The 26380-nt window shown below is 44.9% G+C and overlaps 1 protein-coding gene across 1 annotated transcript in view; it reads right to left on the reverse strand.

The window, feature by feature from the left end:
- Positions 1-25821, reverse strand: part of LOC109910199 (ankyrin repeat and KH domain-containing protein 1-like) — a 74471-nt gene extending 48650 nt beyond the window's left edge. The window contains 2 exon segments of the mRNA XM_031798113.1: positions 12801-12954; positions 25360-25821. Coding sequence (XP_031653973.1) covers positions 12801-12954; positions 25360-25635 — 430 coding nt within the window. The 5' untranslated portion in view covers positions 25636-25821.
- Positions 25822-26380: the final 559 nt, after the last annotated feature.

A 26380-nucleotide genomic window follows, 5' to 3' on the forward strand; every position in this document is an offset into this window, starting at 1 on the left:
CAGCGACCACAACGGAACAGTGTTCATCACCCTGTCTCTCTCCTCCCTGCTGCAGCGACCACCACAGAACAGTGTTCATCACCCTGTCTCTCTCCTCCCTGCTGCAGCGACCACCACAGAACAGTGTTTATCATCCTGTCTCTCCTCTGTGCTGCAGCGACCACCACAGAACAGTGTTCATCATCCTGTCTCTCTCCTCCCTGCTGCAGCGACCACCACAGAACAGTGTTTATCATCCTGTCTCTCCTCTGTGCTGCAGCGACCACCACAGAACAGTGTTCATCATCCTGTCTCTCCTCCCTGCTGCAGCGACCACCACAGAACAGTGTTCATCATCCTGTCTCTCCTCCCTGCTGCAGCGACCACCACAGAACAGTGTTCATCATCCTGTCTCTCCTCCCTGCTGCAGCGACCACTACAGAACAGTGTTCATCACCCTGTCTCTCTCTCCTCCCTGCTAAAGCGACCACCACAGAACAGTGTTTTTCACCCTCTCTCTCCTCCCTGCTGCAGCGACCACCACAGAACAGTGTTCATCATCCTGTCTCTCTCCTCCCTGCTGCAGCGACCACCACAGAACAGTGTTCATCATCCTGTCTCTCTCTCCTCCCTGCTGCAGCGACCACCACAGAACAGTGTTCATCATCCTGTCTCTCTCCTCCATGCTGCAGCGACCACCACAGAACAGTGTTCATCATCCTGTCTCTCTCCATGCTGCAGCGACCACCACAGAACAGTGTTCATCATCCTGTCTCTCTCCTCCATGCTGCAGCGACCACCACAGAACAGTGTTCATCATCCTGTCTCTCTCCTCCCTGCTGCAGCGACCACCACAGAACAGTGTTCATCATCCTGTCTCTCTCCTCCCTGCAGCAGCGACCACCACAGAACAGTGTTCATCATCCTGTCTCTCTCCTCCATGCAGCAGCGACCACCACAGAACAGTGTTCATCATCCTGTCTCTCTCCTCCATGCAGCAGCGACCACCACAGAACAGTGTTCATCATCCTGTCTCTCTCCTCCCTGCTGCAGCGACCACCACAGAACAGTGTTCATCATCCTGTCTCTCTCCTCCCTGCAGCAGCGACCACCACAGAACAGTGTTCATCATCCTGTCTCTCTCCTCCCTGCAGCAGCGACCACCACAGAACAGTGTTCATCATCCTGTCTCTCTCCTCCATGCAGCAGCGACCACCACAGAACAGTGTTCATCATCCTGTCTCTCTCCTCCCTGCTGCAGCGACCGCCACAGAACAGTGTTTATCATCCTGTCTCTCCTCCCTGCTGCAGCGACCACCACAGAACAGTGTTCATCATCCTGTCTCTCTCCTCCCTGCTGCAGCGACCACCACAGAACAGTGTTCATCATCCTGTCTCTCTCTCCTCCCTGCAGCAGCGACCACCACAGAACAGTGTTCATCATCCTGTCTCTCTCCTCCCTGCTGCAGCGACCGCCACAGAACAGTGTTTATCATCCTGTCTCTCTCCTCCCTGCTGCAGCGACCGCCACAGAACAGTGTTCATCATCCTGTCTCTCTCCTCCATGCAGCAGCGACCACCACAGAACAGTGTTCATCACCCTGTCTCTCCTCCCTGCTGCAGCGACCACCACAGGAGTGTTCATCATCCTGTCTCTCTCCTCCATGCAGCAGCGACCACCACAGAAGTGTTCATCTCGCTGTCCGTATTGCTGAAGCTGTAACATTATTACAGCCACCTGCGACTGAAAACTTGTGTTACCGAAATCACTAGTTTCGGAAGAAAACATTCCCTCAACTCTCGTTATGGGACTCATGTAAGCATTAAATGCAGGTGACCAATAGGGCTGGACATATAGCATATCATCACCACATCAATAAATTGGTTATAAACTCTGAACACATGACAGCAAAATGGATGCAGAGGATGTGAGGAATAAACCTCAAAATGGGGGAATGTTTACTGGTTGCTCAGGAGGTAACAGGGAAGTTGGAGGTGTGGAAGAAATGTGACGAGTTGTAGAAAACAGTGGAGATGAAGAAAAAGAAGGAGAAAGCCCTACATGTATATTATGTTGCCAAACAGCTGCTGTTAGATTACAATATCACTTCTCTGACCGTTTGGAACAATGGAAACACTCAAATTATAAGCATACCAGAGTGTTGTAACATTTGAAAGAAATATTTTTTTAAACCTTTGTGTAATAAAGACAAAAACCATTTGTGCATTCGTGAATGCAATTTATAAAATGGAACGGTTTATTTGTTTATGGTAATTATTAAAGTGTTGCGTTATTTTATAACTAAAATGCTTGAATGCATTTCAAATCATGACTCGTATGCTGTACGATGACATGAATGGTTGATACAATACCGTAGCTTACATAAGAATTGACATATACAGTGCCTTAGGGAAGAATTCAGAAACCGAGACATTCTCCACATTTTGTTATGTTACAGCCTTATTCTAAAATGTATTAAGTGGTTTAAGCACCCGGGATGCACGCACACAGGGAGAGAGGGGCTGTGTGTTGGTCATATGTTCATCATATAGGGAGAGAGAGGAGAGAGGGGCTGTGTGTTGGTCATATGTTCATCATATAGGGAGAGAGAGGAGAGAGGGGCTGTGTGTTGGGTCATATGTTCATCATGCAGGGAGAGAGAGAGGAGAGAGGGGCTGTGTGTTGGGTCATATGTTCACCATGCAGGGAGAGAGAGAGGAGAGAGGGGTTGTGTGTTGGGTCATATGTTCACCATGCAGGGAGAGAGAGGAGAGAGGGGCTGTGGGTTGGTCATATGTTCACCATGCAGGGAGAGAGAGGAGAGAGGGGTTGTGTGTTGGGTCATATGTTCACCATGCAGGGAGAGAGAGGGTCTGTGTGTCAGGTCATATGTAAGTACGTTACAGTAATACGACTAAACAGGATGTACTCTAAGGCCTTCAGCTCCATGGTGGTTATAGGAGGCTGCTATACTAACTCTACTAATGATAACGACATGACTTATTATAATAATGATGATCGTAACAATAAGGATATGGAGGGTTATATTTATAAATAGAATTTGACAATGTGGAAGTGTAAACAGTGGTCGAAATAATAGCTGAGAGGCTGTTCCAGTGGAACAAACACGTTTTCATCCCTTATCAGAGCAGAGAAAAGATTCAAATCAACTGACTTTGTAAAACAAAAAATATCCAACATGTTGGTACTCACTGAATCAGTATTCTATTAAACAGTCAAACAGGCAACAGAAGCAGGATTTGTCTTCTTTCTGTAGATATATATGGAATATTTATAAAGCCAGGCACATTTATCAGTTAGGCTATTGATTATAGACTTCATTTAAGTTGGTTTCCCCTCTCCTCACTTTTAAGTCATGGGCTGTTTTCTCCTGTCCTCATTCTGCTGCTGCCTCCACAGCATTGTTCTCTACACCAATATGCTGCTTAACTTGGCACATAGCAACATGGTCTAGGAAAAAACACAATTTCAACAGTGCACTGATGCGTTTCAGAAGTGTGGACAGCGACCTCTATCCAACACGGGAGGAGACAATATTTGCATTAGTGTGGCACCCTTGTGCCTACGTAATATAACCACATACAACTTCAGTAGCACTTAACTTAAGAGTGATGGACTGTACCATTCCCACAGCCTCCACAATGGATTAGTCCACTCAGACAGGTAAGACACAATGATTATTTATTTTGGTTTTGCCGCTACTCTACAAAATAAATCTTGGTCGACCAACAGCCCATCAACCAAACAGTCAACTAAATGGGCTCAGCCTTAATGTCGACACCTATAAATATCCTGGTATACGGCTGTACTGGTCACTGTCATTCCATAGCCACCTCACCCACCTTCAGGGTAAAGTTACATCCACCGCAGCAAAAACATCCTTCACCCACCCTGCCAAGCACACCCTTGGAACAATGAACAGACTGCCAATCCTGGACAACCGCAATGTGGATTAAAGGCCCCAAAACCTCCCTCAACCTAGATGTACTTTACCACACTGCCATGAGCTTTGTTACCAGCGCCCCCTTCAACACTTATCACTGTGACCTTTACAGCCTGGTCAACTGGCTCTGTTTACATACGCGACACTAGACCCCTCTACCTCGGCGTCTCCACTAGCAACCTGCTCTCTGCTAGATGGTTATTCCCGTCAGTCATTCCAGCGTTCTGCAGCCAGAAACTGGAATGAGCTGCAAAAGACCATCAAAACTTTACACATTCATCCCACCACTCCTTCAAAAACATGACCTGATCAATACACACCTGCTGATCATTCAGTCTGACACCACACTCCTTCAAAAACATGAGCTGATCAATACACACCTGCTGATCATTCAGTCTGACACCACACTCCTTCAAAAACATGAGCTGATCAATACACACCTGCTGATCATTCAGTCTGACACCACACTCCTTCAAAAACATGAGCTGATCAATACACACCTGCTGATCATTCAGTCTGACACCACACTCCTTCAAAAACATGAGCTGATCAATACACACCTGCTGATCATTCAGTCTGACACCACACTCCTTCAAAAACATGAGCTGATCAATACACACCTGCTGATCATTCAGTCTGACACCACACTCCTTCAAAAACATATTACCCGATCTGCTGACTGATCAATACACACCTGATTATTCAGTCTGTGTTTTCATTTTTGCTGCCTGTTGTGGTATTTCTGCTCTAACCCAGTGTTAATGTTTCTCATTAGGGCGGCAGCTAGCCTTGGGCTAGTAACCGAAAGGTCTCTGGATCGAATACACGAGCAGTCAAGGTGGAATATCTGTCGATGTTTCCTTGAGCACATTTCCTGCAGGGACACCGTACTACTACGGCTGACCCTGTAATACACCTACCAGGTGTATGTGACAAAACATACAGTGGGGTAAAAAAGTATTTAGTCAGCCACCAATTGTGCAAGTTCTCCCCACTGGCGAACCAGGTGAATCCAGCAGCATTGTTTTACCACCCACCAGGTGAATCCAGTAGCATTAATGTTTTACCACCCACCAGGTGAACCCAGCAGCATTGTTTTACCACCCACCAGGTGAATCCAGTAGCATGAATGTTTTACCACCCAGCAGGTGAATCCAGTAGCATTAATGTTTTACCCCCCACCAGGTGAACCCAGCAGCATTGTTTTACCACCCACCAGGTGAATCCAGTAGCATGAATGTTTTACCACCCACCAGGTGAATCCAGTAGCATTAATGTTTTACCACCCACCAGGTGAACCCAGCAGCAGTGTTTTACCACCCACCAGGTGAATCCAGTAGCATGAATGTTTTACCACCCACCAGGTGAATCCAGTAGTATTAATGTTTTATCACCCACCAGGTGAATCCAGTAGCATTAATGTTTTACCACCCACCAGGTGAACCCAGTAGCATTGTTTTAACACCCACCAGGTGAATCCAGTAGCATTAATGCTTTAACACCCACCAGGTGAATCCAGTAGCATTAATGTTTTACCACCCACCAGGTGAATCCAGTAGTATTAATGCTTTAACACTCACCAGGTGAATCCAGTAGCATTAATGCTTTAACACCCACCAGGTGAATCCAGTAGCATTAATGTTTTAACACCCACCAGGTGAATCCAGTAGCATTAATGTTTTAACACCCACCAGGTGAATCCAGTAGCATGTGTTAGACTTCTAGAGCAGTGAATATGTATGTAGAGATGACATTTTCCACATCATTTAGTGCCAACATTTCAGTAGGCAGTCATGTCCTGTGTAAGTGGCTGTGATCTGTTAAGAAATTCATTGTTACTGTGATAACCGTTTAATTACATTTAATAGTGTCATCCATGCACTGTTGCCTTGATCTCTTCATCCACTGTATGGCCCAGTTTCTCCTGACCCTGTGGGGTCCATCTTTGTACTTGACCTAGTCCCTGCACACTTGATTCAATTGACCAAATCATCAAACTTCTGACTGGAGTCGAGTGCGTTGGATGCGGGGGCAGCGATGTGCCACCTCGGGTCCCCGGGGACAGGACTGGGGTCATAGGCCAAACGCTGTTTGATTCCATTGTTACCTTAATAAAATAGGTGTTAATTGTATTTCATTTTTCACTGGTGTATTTATTTTCTGTCATCATTTTTTTTTTTGACACCTTGGTGTGGTTGGGGGGGGGAATAAAGGACTGGGGATGTTGTATTGCTGTCAATGTCAAATCAAAAATGTTTTTAGTCAGGTGCACAGAATACAACATTTCACCTTACAGTGAAATGCTTACTTACGAGCCACTAACCAACAATGCAGTTTAAAAAAAAAAACAGATAAGAAAAAGATGAAAGTAACAAGTAATTAAAGAAAAGCTGTAAGTATATATATATATATATACACACACATACAGGGGGGTGCTGGTACAGAGTCAATGTGCGGGGGGCATCGGTTAGTTGAGGTAGTAAGTACATGTAGGTAGAGTTAAAGTGAATGTGCATAGATGACAACAGAGAGTGGCAGTAGTGTGGAGGGGAGGCAATGTGAATAGTCTGGGTAGCCATTTGACAAGATGTTCAGGAGTCTTATGGCTTGAGGGTAGAAGCTGTTAAGAAGCCTCTTGGACCAAGACCTCGTGCTCCGGTACCGCTTGCCATGCGGTAGCAGAGAGAACGGTCTATGACCAGGGTGGCTGGAGTATAAAAAAATTTACGGCCTTCCTCTGACACCACCTGATAGAGGTCCTGGATGGCAGGAAGCTTGGCCCCAGTGATGTACTGGCCGTACGCACTACCCTCTGTAGCGCCTTACAGTCAGATGCCGAGCAGTACCATACCAGGCAGTGATGCAACCCGTCAGGATGCTCTCGATGGTGCAGAGGTAGAAGCATTTGAGGACCTGAGGACCCATGCCAAATCTTTGCAGTCTCCTGAGGGGGAATAGGTTTTGTTGTGCCCTCTTCATGACTGTCTTGGTGTGTTTGGACCATGTTAGTTTGTTGGTGATGTGGACACAAAGGAACTTGACGCTCTCAACCTGTTACACTGCAGCTCCGTCAATGAGAATGGGGACGTGCTCGGTCTTTTTCCTGTAGTCCACAATAATCTCCTTTGTCTTGATCACGTTGAGGGAGAGGTTGTTGTCCTGGCACCACACGGCCAGCTTTCTGAACTCCTCCCTATAGTCTGTCTCGTTGTCGTCGGTGATCCGGCCTACCACTGTTGTGTCATCTGCAAATGTAATGATGGCGTTGGAGTCGTGCGCAGTCATGAGTGAACAGGGAGTGCAGAAAGGGACTGAGCACGCACCCCTGAGGGGCCCCTGTGTTGAGGGTCAGCGTGGCGGATGTGTTGTTACCTACCCTTACCACCTGGGGGCAGCCCATCAGGAAGTCCAGGATCCAGTTGTAGAGGGAGGTATTTTGTCTCAGGGTCCTTAGCTTATTGATGAGCTTTGAGGGCACTATGGTTTTGAACGCTGAGCTGTAGTCAATGAATAGCATTCTCACATAGGTGTTCCTTTTGTCCAGGTGTGAAAGGGCAGTGTGGAGTGCAATAGAGACTGCATCATCTGTGGATCTGTTGGGGCGGTACGCAAATTGGAGTGGGTCTAGGGTTTCTGGGATGATGGAGTTGATGTGAGACATGACCAGCCTTTCTAAGCACTTCATGGATACAGACATCAGTGCTACAGGTCAGAAGTCATTTTGGCAGGTTACCTTAGTATTCTTGGGCACAGGCACTATGGTGGTCTGCTTAAAACATGTTGGTATTACAGACTCTGACAGGGAGAGGTTGAAAATGTCAGTGAAGGCACTTGCCAGCTGGTCAGCACATGCTCGGAGTACATGTCCTGGTAATCCGTCTGGCCCTGCAGCTTTGTGAATATTAACCTGTTTAAAGATCTTACTCACGACTGCGGAGAGTGTGATCACAGTCTTTGGTTACAGCTGGTGCTTTCATGCCTGTTTCAGTGTTACTTGTCTCGAAGCGAGCATAGAAGTAGTTTAGCTCGTCCGGTAGGCCCGTGTCACTGGGCAGCTCTCGGCTGTGCTTCCCTTTGTAGTCTGTAAAGGTTTGCAGGCCCTGCCACATCCGACGAGCGTCAGAGCCGGTGTAGTACGATTCAGTCTTAGTCCTGTATTGAAGCTTTGACTGTTTGATGGTTCGTCGGAGGGCATAGCGGGATTTCTTATAAGCTTCCGGGTTAGTCTCTCGCTCCTTGAAAGCAGCAGCTCTAGCCATTAGCTCAGTGTGGATGCTGCCTGTAATCCATGGCTTCTGGTTGGGGTATGTATGTACGGTCACTGTGGGGAGAACGTCCTCGATGCACTTATTGATGAAGCCAATGACAGATGTGGTGTACTCCTCATGCCAGTGGAGGAATCACAGAACATATTCCAGTCTGTGCTAGCAGAACAGTCCTGTAGCTTAGCATCTGCTTCATCTGACCACTTTTTTTATTGATCTAGTCACTGGTGCTTCCTGCTTTAATTTTTGCTTATAAGCAGGAATCGGGAGAATGGAATTATGGTCAGATTTGCCAAATGGAGGGAGAGGGAGAGCTTTGTATGCGTCTCTGTGTGTGGAGTACAGGTGGTCCAGAGTTCTTTTCCCTCTGGTTGCACATTTAACATGCTGATAGGAATTTGGTAAAACTGACTTGAGTTTCCCTGCATTTAAGTCCCCGGCTACTTGGAGCACCGACTCTGGGTGAGCTTTTTCTTGTTTGTTTTTGGCGGAATACAGATTTTTCAATGCCATCTTCGTGCCAACCTCTGACTGTGTCTGGATATGTAAACAGCTACAATGAAGCTTATCATGAGAACCTCTTAGATATCGTGCACCAGTTGTTGTTTACAAAAATACATAGACCGCCACCCCTTATCTTAACAAACGCCGCTGTTCTATCCTGCCGATACATCGTATAACCAGCCAGCTGTATGCTGATATTGTCGTCGTTGAGCCACGACTCTGTAAAGCATAAGATGTTACAGTTTTTAATGTCCAGCTGGTAGTTTAATCATTTCCAACAACTCGTCCATTTTATTGTCCAAAGATTGCATGTTATCAAGCAGAATTGAGGGGAGTGGGGGTTTATTTGAGCGCCTCCAACTCCTCAGAAGGCAGCCCGCCCTCCGGCCTCTTTCTCCACCTCCTCTTCACGCAGATCACTGGGGTCGGGAGCCGTATATCCTCTGCCTCGGGCTCGTCAAAGTCGAGAAGAAAAACGATTCGATTTTTCCCCCTCAATCTGAACACAACACTTCATAATTACAAATAAAATCCTGTTTGTAGAAATGTTTACAAATGTATAAAATAAAAAAACTGAAATACCACATTTACATAAGTATTCAGACCCTTTACTCAGTACTTTGTTGAAGCACGTGTGGCAGTGATTACAGCCTAAAGTCTTCTTGGGTATGAAGCTACAAGCTTGGCACACCTGTAATTGGAGAGTTTTTCCCCAATCTTTTCTGCAGATCCTCTCAAGCCCTTTCAGGTTAGATGGGGAGCGTCGCTGTACAGCTATTTCCAGGTCTCTCCAGAGATGTTCGATAAGCCTTCAAGTGCAGGCTCTGGCTGGGCCACTCAAGGACATTCAGAGACTTGTCCCGAAGCCACTCCTGTGTTGTCTTGGCTGTGTGCTTAGGGTCATTGTACTGTTGGAAGATGAACCTTCGCCCCAGTCGGAGTTCCTGAGCGTTCTAGAGCAGGTTTTCATCAAGGATCTCTGTACTTTGTTCCATTCATATTTCCCTCGATCCTGACTAGTCCCCAAGTCCCTGCCACTGAAAACCATCCCGACAGCATAATGCTGCCAACACCACGAGTCACCGTAGGGATGGTGCCAGGTTTCCTCCAGACGTGACACTTGCGATTCAGGCCAAAGAGTTCAATCCTAATATTTTCTTTATTCTTTTTAAAGGGGCGAATCAGCTTTAATATTTCAGAAAGATTGTTGCTTCCATCAATGTAATATTCTTCATCATTTCAAATCCCCCCTATATTTTTTTGGTAGAGACATAACTTTTTTTTAATGTATTCATTTAGAAAATACATGTATTATTCCCCGCAAGCCCAACCACCCCTCCCCCAATTAGAGTAAACTAAAACAATAACTCAGGAGAGCCTGCACTTGAACCTTATCGAACATCTCTGGAGAGACCTGGAAATAGCTGTGCAGCGACGCTTGAGTTAATACATAATCTACTTTACAATCGTTATATTTAGTTTGTTTTTAGTCCTTCCTCTATTTCTGATGTCCATCCATTTTGGATTTCTATTTGACATTATATTTTTTTCAACTGTGCTGCTTCACAAAAGTACTGAACCGTTCTATTATAGATTCTACAGATTGTACATTAAAATAAGCATTTTTGCTAAAATAATTATTGTATTATTGACTGACTATGACTTCTCAAAATCACTCAGTATTGCTATCTGCAGTGTTAGTTCTAGGTAAATTATGCAATTCTTCAGCCATTCCTGTACCTGTGACCAAAAACGAGCTACATATGGACAGTACCAAAATAAATGATCTAATGACTCTGCCTCCTCACAGCAAAATCTGGAGAGCTGGGAAGATTGTATTTTTGGTTACTACATGATTCCATATGTGGTATTTCATAGTTTGTCTTCACTATTATTCTACAATGTAGAAAAGTGTAATAGAGAAAACCCATAGAATGAGTAGCTGTCCAAACTTGACTGATAATGTACACACATATATATATATATTTATTTTTTAAATGCATTCACATGTATTATTTTGGATTTTTGTGCCTATGAAAACTTTTAACCCCATAAGAGACAAAATGTTAGGTATTTCTCAGAATTACAGTGTCTGTACATAAATAAAACTGACAGCTACAGGCTTTCAGAGAGTATTTCCTTGATCACCACAACACTATTATTTAGGACAAAAAGTTCATTTCTTGGCCACATGTTTTGCAGTATTAGTTAAGTGCCTTGTATACAGAATGCACGTTTTAGAACATGTTTTATTCTGTACAGGCTACCATCTTTTCACTCTGTCATTTAGGTTAGTAATTGTGGAGTAACTACAATGTTGATTCATCCTAATTTCTCTCACATCACAGCCATTCAATGCTGTAACCATTTTAAAATCAACATTGGCCTCATGGTGAAATCTCTGAGCAGTTTCCTTCCTCTCCTTACATGACTGTATTGGTGGGGTCGACATTCAAATTAGGTTAACCACTATTATTGAACACTGACTGAGTCTAAGCAACTTGTGAGTTGTTAAGCACATTTTTACTCCTGAACTTCTTTAGGCTTGTCATAACAAAGGGGTTTTAAATACTTATTCAAGACATTTCAGCTTTTCATGTTTTATTCATTTCTCAAATGTTCTATAAATAGAATTCCACTTTGACATGCGGTAATGATGTTTAGATCAGCGAAATAGAATTCCACTTTGACATGCGGTAATGATGTTTAGATCAGCGAAACAGAATTCCACTTTGACATGCGGTAATGATGTTTAGATCAGCTAAATAGAATTCCACTTTGATATGATGGGATAATGATGGGGTAATGTGTATAGATCAGTGAAACAGAATTCCACTTTGACATGATGGGGTAATGATGAGGTAATGTGTATAGATCAGTGAAACAGAATTCCACTTTGATATGATGGGGTAATCCACATGTTAATCTATTTTAAAATTCAGGCTGTAACATGTGGAAAAAGTAGAAAGGGTGTAAACATGAAAAAAAATGTAATGGTATGTTTGATGAACCGTTTCTCTGTATATAGTGCATTATGTTTAGTGCTATTGTGTGTTCTGTGCTCCGTTATACCTCTTGGCCAGGTAGTCATTGTAAATGAGAATAGGTTCTCAATTGACTTGATTAAATAAAGGTGAAATAAATCATTAAGGCAGCACAGATACTTTGTCCGAAATGGCAGCCTATTCCCTATATAGTGCCATACTTTTGATTAAGACCCATAGGCCTTTGGGATAGGGAATAGGGTGCCATTAAGGATGGGGCCTGTGTGTGAGAGAGTGAAGACAACATTGACGTTTTCCTGTCATTTGCATTCTGTTGATATTTATGCGTAACAAAAATATTTTTACAGTAACATTTACATTCTTGAATAGTGTTACTGTAAAACCTAGAAACACACCCATGTCCATATAACACACACAGAGAATGTTTACCCATAAGCACCTGCTCTAACACTACAACACTGAAGTGCTGGACACACGTAGGCTATGCGTGCGCATATCTCTTCCTGGCTTCCCATCACACAGACGTTCCCCTGTTTGAAATGACTCCTTCCTTCCCCTGAAGTAATCAGTGATGGTCAGATGATGAGTGAAAGCTATGCTGTGTTCGATGCAGACAACCACATGTTCACTTCAACAAATCAAGCAGAACTGAAACAGACAACAAGACAAGGTGGCAGGTTTGGGGGCGGTACTAGATGGGGAGGGTTGGGGTCTGGTAGGGTAGAATGGGGTTGCTGGTGGGGTCCTTTCAGGTCAAGTAGGGTTGGATGGAATTGGTTTGGATTGGGGTACTAGGCCGAAATCCTAGGGTGAGATGAGTTTGAATTGAGTTCAATTAAATAGAGGAAGGTTAGGGAAGGGCTGAACCGTGGGATCAGGCACAGTTGGGTTCTGAACGACAGAGGCCAGGGTTAGGGCCCAGTGATGGATTCAGGCTCGTACCTGCAGTCTCTAGCAGGGCCTTGAAGGCAGGCCCGTGTCTAGGTGAGGGGTTAGAGGTGAGGGTTTAGAGCTCGTGCCTGCAGCCTCTAGCAGGGCCGTGTCTAGGTGAGGGGTTAGAGGTGAGGGTTCAGAGCGCGTACCTGCAGCCTCTAGCAGGGCCTCGAGGCGGGCCTGTGTCTCTGGGTCGACAGTGCGGAGGTCCACACCGTCTGTGGCGCTGGACAAAAGCAGCTCCGAGGCAGTCTTCATGATGGGGTTCTCCAAGTCCTCCTGGTCCAAGATAAAGGACTCCACCTGGGGTAAGAAGAAGAGGGAGAGAGACAAGTGTAAGCAACGCATAACATATAAAAGCACATAACAGCAGAAGGGAAAATCTCACTTGATGTTGCATCTTGATCTGCAGCCGACCCCCAAAATGTGTAATATTATATTGCTTAAAAATCTGCATCCATAGGTCTTATTCAACTCTGTCCATCAACAACTATGACTGGAGTCATGTAATGTATACGAGCACAGTTCTTCAGGTTGACTGGTGTCCTGCACATCTCCACTCTTATTTAGATGACTGGATGTTTTTCTCCAACACACCACCTCTTCATGAGTGAGTAAAAACATGTGGCTCAGATAACCAACTGCAGCTGAAACGTATTGGCCGTGGCGTGTTGCGGGGTAGAAAGGATCTGTCATCTACTCTGGACAATTGACCAATCAAATGAGGGGTGTGGTTCCCTATTTCTAACATTTGCTAGAGAATTATGTCAGAGATTTTTTATTGTTTATAAAAAGGGGAGGTTCAGTTACATGTCTCACCATTTTGGTCCAAAGTTGTCTGTATGAGACAGTTCCACAACATATTAGAAGCACATTGTGAAGTTGTTAGTTTGTCTTCGGCAAGGTTTTTTGTTGTTGGCCCAAGTCGGTAGTCGATGTGTACGTCCCTTCGCCGGTGATTGGTCAACAGTAGGGATTCTTCAATTAAGTGTTTGTCATTCAACGAGAGACTAATCATTTGCATGTACATTTTTTTCACTTGAGAAACACTGAACCAAACATCTTAGTTAGATGTAAAATTGTGCAATTAAGATCACCTCGGCAAAAAAGTCAATTAATGAAAGATTTTAGCTATCGTAGATTCATTCAGACAATTTTGAGGAAGTGTATGAGTCGCTTTGACATCTCAAAATGGACAAACAGTTTTTTAAGGGAGTATGCGAGCCCTCGTTCGGAGCATACTCGCCGGCCGAACTGAAGCATGCGGAAGGCTTTAGTCCGAGCCTCAAGTTTTCCCTGAACGTGTGTATAGGTCACGTTCATGTTTTCCCTGAACGTGTGACCTGACCTGAACTATGGGACAGCTAGAAGGCAGGGACAGTGAAAACAAAACCTCCCTCTCATTTCTCAAGGAGTCCCTGTCCAATATGTAGGTCTCAGGCCTGCGTTGGTTTTTCCACTTGTTGACCTAGACATTAGGCACTCTGTACACTCCCAGGTGTCTCTTAAGGTCTGATTCCCTCCCTCCACCCGTAGCCTCTGCCTCTAGGGCAGCAATGCAGCCTGACACATTCTCATTGGCCCAGAGGCCTCATTAATGACACGGTCTGGGCATTGAGGAAGATTCTGCCAAGCCAAGGCTAAAGATAAATAAGGCTCAGTGGTTTATGTGAGGAAAAAGAAACACAAATAAAGATTCTTAAAAAAAGGTTTGCACACACTGTGCTGTGACGCGCTTTAGATCAGGGATGGACAACTAATGTCCTCAGGGGCCTGATTAGTGGCACACTTTTGTCCCAGCCCCAGCTAACATACCTGGCTCCAATAATCAACTAATTATAATTGTCTAGTAAATGATACTGAACAAAAACCATGAACGCAACATGTAAAGTGTTGGTCCCATGTTTCATGAGCTGAAATTAAAGATTGCAGAAATGTCTCAAATTTTGTGCACAAATGTGTTTACATCCATGTTAGTGAGCATTTCTCCTTTGCTGAGATAATTCATCCAGCTGACAAGTGTGGCATATCAAGAAGTTGATTAAACAGCATGATCAATACACAGGTGCACCTTGTGCTGGGGATAATAAAAGGCCACTAAAATGTGCAGTTGTGTCACGCAACACAATGCCACAGATTTCTCAAGTTGAGGGGGTGTACAATTGGCATGCTGACTGCAGGAATGTCCACCAGAGCTGTTGCCAGAGAAAAGGATGTTAATTTCTCTACCATAAGCCACCTCAAACTTTAATCTTTGAGAATTTGGCAGTATGTCCAACCGGCCTCACAACCGCAGAACACGTGTGGTGCGGCAGGTAGCCTAGTGGCTAGAGCGTTGGGCCAGTAACCAGCAGGTAGCCTAGTGGCTAGAGCGTTGGGCCAGTAACCGAAAGGTTGCTAGATCGAATCCCAGAGCTGACAAGGTAACAATCTGTCGTTCTGTCCCTGAACAAGGCAGTTAACCCAACAAGGCAGTTAGGCCATCATTGAAAATAAGAATTTGTTCTTAACTGACTTGCCTAGTTAAATAAAAGGTTGAATAAAAAAATACATTTAAACTAATTTCCTCATATAAACTGTACCTCAGTAAAATCATTGAAATTATTGCATGTTTATTTTTGTTCATTATAGTCTAAATCTGTGTGACTCCAGAGCATGTGAGTGGAGTGAAGTGAGGAGCGAAGCAAGCCCACTTTGACTGGAGCGCAGAATGAGTTGGTGAAAATTCCCAATTTCACTCCAGCATCGCTTCAGTGGCACTCACTTCATGAGCTCAGGGCATGCATGGCCCAGCATGCATCACTTCATGAGCTCAGGGCATGTCCGGCCCAGCATGCATTTGTAGGTTACTTGTGTGCTGCTAAAGCCCTTTGCTTTAGCTACGTTCATGGAGATCGCTAAATATTTTCATACAGAAACTGAACACACACAGGTGCAAAACAAAAGGTGACTTAAAAAGATGAGGACCAAGAGCAAGACAGGGAGTGCAGTGATGTCTCCACAACTAAAGACACGTATCCCGAAAGCATGATGGAGTACTATGTGCACATGCTAACAGGAAGGAACGAAGAGGGTAGCTATTTATAAACAAAAAAAATCTGATATCTTAAAAGTTTGGTTCATCTTTTTTCATTTAGCTATAAAATAGGCTATGATTGATTTTGACCCAATAGGCCTGACATATTAGTTCTTCCAAGGAGCTTTCATAGAGTTATTTTGCCTAAAAACCTATTGGCCTACCTATTAGGGCGGTCCCCGACTAAAGAAAATATTGGTTGAGTTAAAGTTCTTTCGACCAAATCGATTGGGCGAAATGTTTAGACATCCTTTTCCATACATAGACACACCATATGTTTTAATTAAATCAACCGGGGCCACCCCTCTTTCTATTTTGGTTAGCGCCAGTTTGCGCTGTTCTGTGAAGGGAGTAGTACACAGTGTTGTACGAGAGCTTCAGTTTCTTGGCAATTTCTCACATGGAATAGCCTTCATTTCTCAGAACAAGAATAGACTGACGAGTTTCAAAAGGAAGGTCTTTGTTTATGGCCATTTTGAGCCTGTAATCGAACCAACAAATACTGATGCTCCAGATATTCAGCTTGTCTAAAGGACAGGAGTGATGGTTGCTGATAATGGGCCTCTGCACACATGTCGATATTCCATTTAACAATTTTTTATTTTATTTTATTTTATATATATATATATATATATATTTTTTTTTTTTTTTTTTTATCAGCCATTTCCAGCTACAATAGTCATTTACAACTTCTACAATGTATTTCTGATCAATTTCATGTTATTTGAAAATGGACAAAATAAAAATGTACTTTTTTTTTTCTTTCAAAAACAAGGCCATTTGTAAGTGACCCCAAACATTTGAACGGTAGTGTATATTCATTGAGCTGGTCTAATGCTATAAGCGCACTATTTCATGAATTAAGCCACAAATGACTCGAGGTAGCCGGGAGCTCAAGATAACCAGAAGAAATAAATAAATACTTGACCATCCTTCTCCCGCTCCTCCTGGATTTCACAGATTCGGACAGTAACACAAGGAGAAGGCAACCTTTCTCATGTGGAACGCCAATTTATATCTTACCATTTCTACCGATCTGCCTGCCAGTTACGGTTTTCACATTTTTAATTATAATAGCGTCTTGTAAAAATGGCCAATAAAGCCAACAAATAAAAAACATTGCAGTCTGCAGGAAGAAAATATCCTGATAAATATCCTATAAATCATGTCTTTATCATGGCCTGTCTGCAATGAACTTGAAACATTGTATCAAGTGGGGTCCAGCCAGAAGCTCCTGCAGGCTAACTTGCAACACTGTATCAAATATTCTGGGCCTTCAGTTTCCTGGCTGCCAGCGAGCTCAGGACAGACACAGCTGTAGGCTATATGCACAAGGGATAAGAAGTAATCAGGTAGGCCTATTTTATGACGTGTCCACTGGCTCAGAGCATGACATTTTTTCCCTTTCACGCTGAGTGGTTATCGAAAGGGAGAGGGCTGGAAAGATTTTTCAAATACATTGAGGAACAAACTATTGTCATTCTCAGTGGATGTAAAAACAGACATTTGCTTGCTGTTCGAGGTGAAGAAAACATGACTGTGAGAGGATACACAGCTCATTAGTGGAATGTGAAGCTAAATCAGAAATACTATCAGGTCCCCAAATGGGCACATATATAGTGCATCTGGAAAGTATTCAGACCCCTTCCCTTTTTCCACATTGTGTTACAGCCTTATTCTAAAATGGATTAAGCCACTCTTCAGTAAAAGGCACATGACAGCCCACTTGGAGTTTGCAAAAAAGGCACCTAAAGACTCTCATACCGATCAAACCAAGATTGAACTCTTTGTCCTGAATGCCAAGCGTCAGTCACATCTGGAGGAAACTTGGTACCATCCCTATGGTGAAGCATGGTGGTGGCAGCATTATGCTGTGGCGATGTTTTTCAGCAGCAGGAACTGGGAGACTTGTCAGGATCGAGGGAAAGATGAACGAAGCAAAGAACAGAGAGATCCTTGATGAAAACCTGCTCAGGACCTCGGAAGGTGAACCTTCATCACAGTCTAATAGGACAACGACCCTAAGCACACAGCCAAGACAAGACAACGCAGGAGTGGCTTCGGGACAAGTCTCTGAATGTCCATGAGTGGCCCAGCCAGATCCCGGACTTGAACCCGATCTAACATCGCTGGAGACCTGAAAATAGCTGTGCAGCAACGCTCCTCATCCAACCTGACAGAGCTTGAGAGGATCTGCAGAGAAAAATGGGAGAAACTCCCCAAATACAGATGTGCCAAGCTTGTAGCATCATACCCAATAAGATTCAATGCTGTAATCACTGCCAAAGGTGCTTCAACAAAGGACTGGGTAAAGGGTCTGAATATTTTACATTTGCAAACATTTCTAAAAACCTGTTTTTGTTTTGTCATTATGGGGTATTGTGTGTGTAGATTGATGAGGGGGGGAAAAAACAATGTAATCTGTTTTAGAATAAGGCTGTAACATAAATTGTGGAAAAAGTCAAAGGGTCTGAATAATTTCCAAATGCACTGTGTGTGTGTGTGTGTGTGTGTGTGTGTGTGTGTGTGTGTGTGTGTGTGTGTGTGTGTGTGTGTGTGTGTGTGTGTGTGATATATATATATATATTTTTTTTACTACTGTTTGAGTAAAAAAAAAAAAAATGTATCAACCAACAGCCTATCGACCAAACAAACAACTAATTTGGGTCAGCCATACTGCCTATAAAAAAAAAGTGATGTAGCCCAGTTAGAATAATTGAAAAGGCCATCATAATTAATGTTTTGTGGAGTTCATATGACAAATTATTCTGGATTTATTAACACGTCAGTTTAGGCCTGTATTAAATGTAGGCTACATGTCTGACTGGGCTTCTATCCACGACTTTACATGTCTGACTGGGCTTCTATCCACGACTTTACATGTCTGACTGGGCTTCTATCCACGACTTTACATGTCTGACTGGGCTTCTATCCACGACTTTACATGTCTGACTGGGCTTCTATCCACGACTTTACATGTCTGACTGGGCTTCTATCCACGACTTTACATGTCTGACTGGGCTTCTATCCACGACTTTACATGTCTGACTGGGCTTCTATCCACGACTTTACATGTCTGACTGGGCTTCTATCCACGACTTTACATGTCTGACTGGGCTTCTATCCACGACTTTACATGTCTAACTGGGCTTCTATCCACGACTTTACATGTCTGACTGGGCTTCTATCCACGACTTTACATGTCTGACTGGGCTTCTATCCACGACTTTACATGTCTGACTGGGCTTCTATCCACGACTTTACATGTCTGACTGGGCTTATTTTGATGTTATTTAATAAGGCTAATTTAATTTGTATTTATAGAGAAGGAAACACAGCAGCAACAAACTTTGCAGAAGACACATTCCAAGCTTACTTTTCTGAACGTAAAGCCCCAGCAGTGTCGCGGGAGAGAAAGAGGTAATTGGATGATGCTTTGTGTAAAAATGGTTTACTTGACTATGAGCCCTAAACTAATGGATAATGGGACGGGATGCTGTACTCTGCAAGCGCAGCTCAATCAGGCTACACACCGCCTTGCTAAACTACGGTCCAAGACACCCTCATGCCCTCCAAGAACTGGAAGCCAATCTGAGACCCATTGCAATTAGGTGAAGGTTTTAATATAAAGGCCTCACAATGTTGATGAATTGCAAGCACATACCATGTCACCAAACAGCAGGAGCCATTTAGTATGATTGTTTATTTCATTGGGCAAGTCAGTTTTAAGAACAAATTCTCATTTACAATGATGGCCTACCAGGGAACACTGGGTTAACTGCCATGTTCAGGGGCAGAACAGATTTTTACCTTGTCAGCTCAGGGATTTGATCCAGCAACCTTTCGGTTACTAGCACGCCCCACCAATGTGTCAGAGTAAACATTGTACACCTGGTGACAGTGTCAGCGTGCTCGCGCCCGGCCCGCCACAGGAGTCGCTAGAGCGCGATGGGACAAGGACATGCCGGCCGGCCAAACCCTCTCCTAACCCAGACGACGCTGGGCCAATTGTGTGGCGCCTCATGGGTCTCCCGGTCGCGACACAGCCTGGGATCGAATCAGGATCTGTGGTAGACACAGCTAGCACTGCGATGCAGTGTCTCAGAGCGCTGCACCACTTGGGAGGCCCCATAGCGGACCCTTTAACACAACAACACACCAGCATTGACGAGGAAAACAGCATGCAGCAAATTCAGTACATACAGCATGGGTCCCCTCACGCAGCTCCATGCTGGGACTGGAGCTGACCAAGGTCAGGGCCAGAGAGAGGGACTTGTGTCTGTCTGTGTACCCAACAACATTCAGACTAACCTGTCCCAGTTCCAAACTAGCATACTGTTTACTAACATTGCTTGGCAAAGATACCTGAGGAAAGTGATGCAAGTGCTTATGAGGAAGTGCAGATAAAATGAGGGAATACATACTGTGAATTCAACACTAGCAATATTCAAAGAGCATGAATGTGGTAAAACTTCAGACAATAGGTAATAAACCGTTTCAAATTCACTAAAACATTTCAATAATGACAAAATGTTCACATTCCTAGTAGTACAGGATACTAATATATGTAATGAAAACAATGTGCCACCTGTAACTGTCAAACAGCATTCAAAATTTAAAAAAAAAGACTGAACTCAGCTACTGGGAGTCCACAGACTCGGTAACAGTCTGTGTGAAGGAATGTAGCGATACACTTGGAATGCAGAACCAAATGACCTTTGGGGGATGTAGTTCCAAGAGGACCAACAAACAACATTGGTCATCAGTCTGGCCCATCAATGAACTACAGTTCCCACCATTGTGTGGCATCTGGAGAGCTGGAAAGGCCTGGAAAGGCATCTGCTTAATCCTGGAGCTCAGAGTTCAGCTGTAGCCCACAGGAGTGAGCTCTCCACTAGGCTAACGTTTCACAACAAGACCTCCCTTTCAGCCAGATCCTCATGGAGGGGTGCCAGGTAGTCTAGTGGTTAAGAGTATTGTAAACGAAAGGGCGCTCATTTCGAATCCCCGAGCCAACTAGGCGAAAAATCTGTCAATGTGCCCTTGTGCAAGGCACTTAACCCTAATTGCTTCTGTAAGTCACTCTGGATAAGAGCGTCTTGCTAAATTACAAATTTAAATGTAAAAAAAAAATTTTACAATTCCTTTAAGGCCACAAAACATGAACGGTATCAGACATACACCGTACATTCAGCCTCACATATTCCTTACAGACACGAGAGCCATAGCTGCCCGCTCTCGTCTCCTATCCCTGGAACCATGCTCCAAATGAAACATAACTTAACATCCATTCCAGACGTAATGCTCACGGTTTACTGATGGTCAGGTAGTGTCTGCAACATGTTAACATGCTCCACAGCTTCCATCAACACCATGACATGTGAAAGTGCTCTCTGTAGGTGCACATGTTACGACAGACAGACTTGTAAGATGACAGAAGAAAATGTCAAACGCCTCATTAACAAATAAAATCCTTAGTTGAAAACTTATTAGTGGATTGGTTTTCCAGTATTATCTGGGTTTGGGCCCCCTAGCCACCATCAGGTTATTAGTGGATTGGTTTTCCAGTATTATCTGGGTTTGGGCCCCCTAGCCACCATCAGGTTATTAGTGGATTGGTTTTCCAGTATTATCTGGGTTTGGGCCCCCTAGCCACCATCAGGTTATTAGTGGATTGGTTTTCCAGTATTATCTGGGTTTGGGCCCCCTAGCCACCATCAGGTTATTAGTGGATTGGTTTTCCAGTATTATCTGGGTTTGGGCCCCCTAGCCACCATCAGGTTATTAGTGGATTGGTTTTCCAGTATTATCTGGGTTTGGGCCCCCTAGCCACCATCAGGTTATTAGTGGATTGGTTTTCCAGTATTATCTGGGTTTGGGCCCCCTAGCCACCATCAGGTTATTAGTGGATTGGTTTTCCAGTATTATCTGGGTTTGGGCCCCCTAGCCACCATCAGGTTATTAGTGGATTGGTTTTCCAGTATTATCTGGGTTTGGGCCCCCTAGCCACCATCAGGTTATTGTCTGGGCTGACAGTTCCAGCATGTATCACACATGACCCTTGCCTGAAATTCTATGTCAAGCAGAAATGAGCGGTTGAGCCAGGAACATTTTCTCTCACCACCTCTACAAGCCAGAATATTGAATACAATTTTATTTTAACAGTTGTCTGTGTGGTTGGTCCTTTCGCAGGTAGGAATGAGATGCATTGTATCCACAGAAAAGTATGATAACATCAACTTTTCAAAGAGCTGGTAGTGCATTCAGATGAATCACCTGAAGCATGGGCACAATATGAAAAAGCACGCATTCTTGCAGAGCTCGTGCAGGATTGACATGGTTCTGCCCATGCTTCATGTGATAGAAATCTCAACTCACTACCATAGCCTTGATAAGGTGATTTAATTATACTTTCCTGTGGATAGATTGTCTCACATTTCTACTGTCAAAAGGAACAGCAGTAACAACCGGTAGTGTTTAAAAATGTTATTTTATTCAACATGCTGGGTTGTAGAGGTCGTGAGAGAACGCTTTCTTGATCAAAACACTCATTTTTGCCCGACGTAGAATTCATTGCAAAGTCGGGTTTCCAGGAAAACATGATCCTAGACAGTTCCTAGAATGGGATTCTATACTGTCACATCACACCATGCAAGCCTAATTACATCTCAACTGTTAGAATGACAAGGAAGGCATGGTGCCTTTGTAGCCCATGTAGGAAGTGGACAGAATAGCCAGACAGGTTGCGATGTGTCAGTTGCACAACCAACTTGATAGTGTCATGGTTGGCCACCACAAATCCACAGACAGGTTAGAGTAGGGTAGGTTAGAGTAGGGTAAGGCAGGTTAGGGTAGGGCATGGTAGGTTTGAGTAGGGCAGGTTAGAGTCGGGTAGGTTAGGTTAGAGTAGGGCAGGTTAGAGTAGGGTAGGGTGGGGATGGTAGGTTAGAGTAGGGTAGGTTAGAGTAGGGCAGAGTAGGGCAGGTTAGAGTAGGGCAGGGCAGGTTAGAGTAGGGCAGGGCAGGTTAGAGTAGGGCAGGTTAGAGTAGGGCAGGTTAGAGTAGGGCAGGGTATGGTAGGTTAGAGTAGGGCAGGGTAGAGTAGTGTAGGGTATGGTAGGTTAGAGTAGGGTAGGGCAGGGTGTGGTAGGTTAGAGTAGGGCATGTTAGAGTAGGGCAGGTTAGAGTAGGGCAGGTTAGAGTAGGGCAGGTTAGAGTAGGGTAGGGAAGGGTATGGTTAGGCAGGGTATGGTTAGGCAGGGTATGGTAGGTTAGAGTAGGGCATGTTAGAGTAGGGCATGTTAGAGTAGGGCAGGGTATGGTAGGGCAGGTTAGAGTAGGGCATGTTAGAGTAGGGCAGGGTATGGTAGGGCAGGGTATGGTAGGGTAGGGCAGGTTAGAGTAGGTTAGAGTATGGTAGGTTAGAGTAGGGCAGGTTAGAGTAGGGCAGGTTAGAGTAGGGCAGGTTAGAGTAGGGCAGGGTATGGTAGGTTAGAGTAGGGCAGGTTAGAGTACTGTAGGGTAGGGTATGGTAGGTTAGAGTAGGGTAGGGCAGGGTATGGTAGGTTAGAGTAGGGCAGGTTTGAGTAGGGCAGGTTTGAGTAGGGCAGGTTTGAGTAGGGCAGGGTAGAGTAGTGCAGGGTAGAGTAGGGCAGGTTAGAGTAGGGCAGGTTAGAGTAGGGTAGGGCAGGGTATGGTAGGTTAGAGTAGGGCATGTTAGAGTAGGGCAGGGTATGGTAGGTTAGAGTAGGGCATGTTAGAGTAGGGCAGGGTATGGTAGGGCAGGTTAGAGTAGGGCAGGTTAGAGTAGGGTAGGGCAGGGTATGGTAGGTTAGAGTAGGGCATGTTAGAGTAGGGCAGGGTATGGTAGGGCAGGTTAGAGTAGGGCAGGTTAGAGTAGGGTAGGGCAGGGTATGGTAGGTTAGAGTAGGGCATGTTAGAGTAGGGCAGGGTATGGTAGGGGAGGTTAGAGTAGGGCAGGTTAGAGTAGGGTAGGGCAGGGTATGGTAGGTTAGAGTAGGGCATGTTAGAGTAGGGCAGGGTAGGGTATGGTAGGTTAGAGTAGGGCAGGTTTGAGTAGGGCAGGTTTGAGTAGGGCAGGGTAGAGTAGGGCAGGGTAGAGTAGGGCAGGGTAGAGTAGGGCAGGTTAGAGTAGGGCAGGTTAGAGTAGGGTAGGGCAGGGTATGGTAGGTTAGAGTAGGGCATGTTAGAGTAGGGCAGGGTATGGTAGGTTAGAGTAGGGCATGTTAGAGTAGGGCAGGGTATGGTAGGGCAGGTTAGAGTAGGGCAGGTTAGAGTAGGGTAGGGCAGGGTATGGTAGGTTAGAGTAGGGCATGTTAGAGTAGGGCAGGGTATGGTAGGGCAGGTTAGAGTAGGGCAGGTTAGAGTAGGGTAGGGCAGGGTATGGTAGGTTAGAGTAGGGCATGTTAGAGTAGGGCAGGGTATGGTAGGGCAGGTTAGAGTAGGGCAGGTTAGAGTAGGGTAGGGCAGGGTATGGTAGGTTAGAGTAGGGCATGTTAGAGTAGGGCAGGGTATGGTAGGGCAGGTTAGAGTAGGGTAGGGCAGGGTAGGTTAGAGTAGGGCAGGTTAGAGTAGGGCAGGGCAGGTTAGAGTAGGGCAGGGCAGGTTAGAGTAGGGCAGGGCAGGTTAGAGTAGGGCAGGTTAGAGTAGGGCAGGTTAGAGTAGGGCAACCACTGATGTGTCTTCAAAAGTCACACCTTCACCTGACCTGGAAATGGATGTTGATTAGTTGGTGGTGAGGGCAAACGGCGTAAGGGAACCAGTCCACATAAGAATGATTTTAGAGTTAAACCCGTTAATTTGTCATCAACATTAGAAGATGACAGAACAGGAGATTGTGGTTTGTGTGACTATGTTGTAGCTCGCGATATCAGCTCAACAAACGTGTTTCAACCTCAAATATGGTGTCCTGTGATTCTGCCAACAAATGGAAAGTTGGCCACAACTCTGAAAAGGGACTGCTATGAATTGTAACAACGCAGGACAGTGATAGAGTTGGCACTGCCTCGCGAGGCTGAGACAAATATCATCTGATATTTCTGTGTTATTTATGACAGCCGGATGACAACTAGTTAGGACAGTTAACGCTAGTTAACAGTCGGATTTAAAATGTATATACTTCAGAAAGGTGACGTAATTGCACCATTACCATAAAATTGTAGCTAGTTTTAATATTGGCAAGATTGACAGCCCTTGCTTGTTCTGGCCGTGTGTGAATACGTGCTCTCCCACCAATGTGTACAGTGTGCGAAGTCGAGAATGTGCGTCTGTGCTGTGAGAGGATTGCTAACTTACTAGCTAGCTAAAGTTAGCTAGCTAATGCTGTCGATGGCATGATCGCTTCCACCCGAACTAGGCCGTGGTCACAGCCTACGCCGCATAAATAAAACATTCCATCGATTATCGTGCAATTATGTCGGTGTCTTGCACTCTTCTCCTTGTCTGACAACCCATGAGAAATTGAGTTTGCTGGAGACATGTTTCGCGCAAATTCGTAGTTGTTTTATAGGTTATTTCGTCAGCCTAGGAGGAGGTGGCTGCGGACAGCTAGCTAGCTGTCTAGGCAAGGAGATGAACGTTAGCTGGCTAACTAGCATATCTAGCTAACGTTACCTCTGATACCTCGTCTTCGTCGCTGTTGGATCCGGGACCAGAGGAAAGGACTGCAGCAGCAGCCAGTTTGAAATCCAGGCTGTCAGTAGGAGGCCCACCGGGCTCGCCGAACAATCGTACTTTCTTTCCGCCCACACCAATCCCTATGCCTCGGAGTCCGACTCCTGGTGTTCCTCCGACCCCCATCCCTACCGCTGGGGTGCGAGGAGTCACCGAGTCAATCTCGTCCTCGAAGCCGTCCGTCAGCATTCTCGTCCCGGCTACTGCATCCTGCATACTTATATTGACAATACGTATATTAGCGTTCTTATTGTTGACCTTAACTTCCTTACGGGGTATCTCTTGTGGAATAGTCGGTTGTTTTTACTTCAGGAAATCCTGAAACTCTCCCAAAGCGAGGGTTGAGGAGGATCTCTTTCCCCCAGCCATTAGCTAACTTTCTAGCTAACAACCTAACCCACTGCGCACCGTTTCTCAGAAACCCCGCCTCTAAACAAAATACTGAAATCGCTATTGGCTGATGTAAAACATTGACTGACAATGATTGGTTTATAGTGGTGCTTGTCAAGTGAAAACACGCGACGTCACGTTAGGTTTACCGATATCACGAGTCTCTCAGAACGAACGTCAAGACGTGCTGTGGCCTCACTGGCCCTGGCATTTCACTGGTATTAAAAGTAAATTGGTATAAACTGGAATATTCCATAATTTACTTTCATGTCAACATGATATTTGGAACGCCATAAACAGGGACTTCAAAAGGAAAGTAACTGAACTGAATGACTACCGACCTGTAGCACTCACTCCCATCATCATGAAGTGCTCAGAGAGCCGAGTCAAAGACCACATCACCTCCTCCCTCCCCAAATTGCCTACCGGCCCCGATAGATCCACAGACGAAGCAATTGCACTGCACACTGCCCTCACCTACCTGGACAAAAATAATGCATATGTGAGGAATGAATGTTGTTCATTGACTACAGTTCAGCCTTCAATACCATAGTGTCCTCTAAGCTCACCA

The sequence above is a fragment of the Oncorhynchus kisutch genome, linkage group LG19, assembly GCF_002021735.2.
Source record: "Oncorhynchus kisutch isolate 150728-3 linkage group LG19, Okis_V2, whole genome shotgun sequence".
Classification (NCBI taxonomy): domain Eukaryota; kingdom Metazoa; phylum Chordata; class Actinopteri; order Salmoniformes; family Salmonidae; genus Oncorhynchus; species Oncorhynchus kisutch.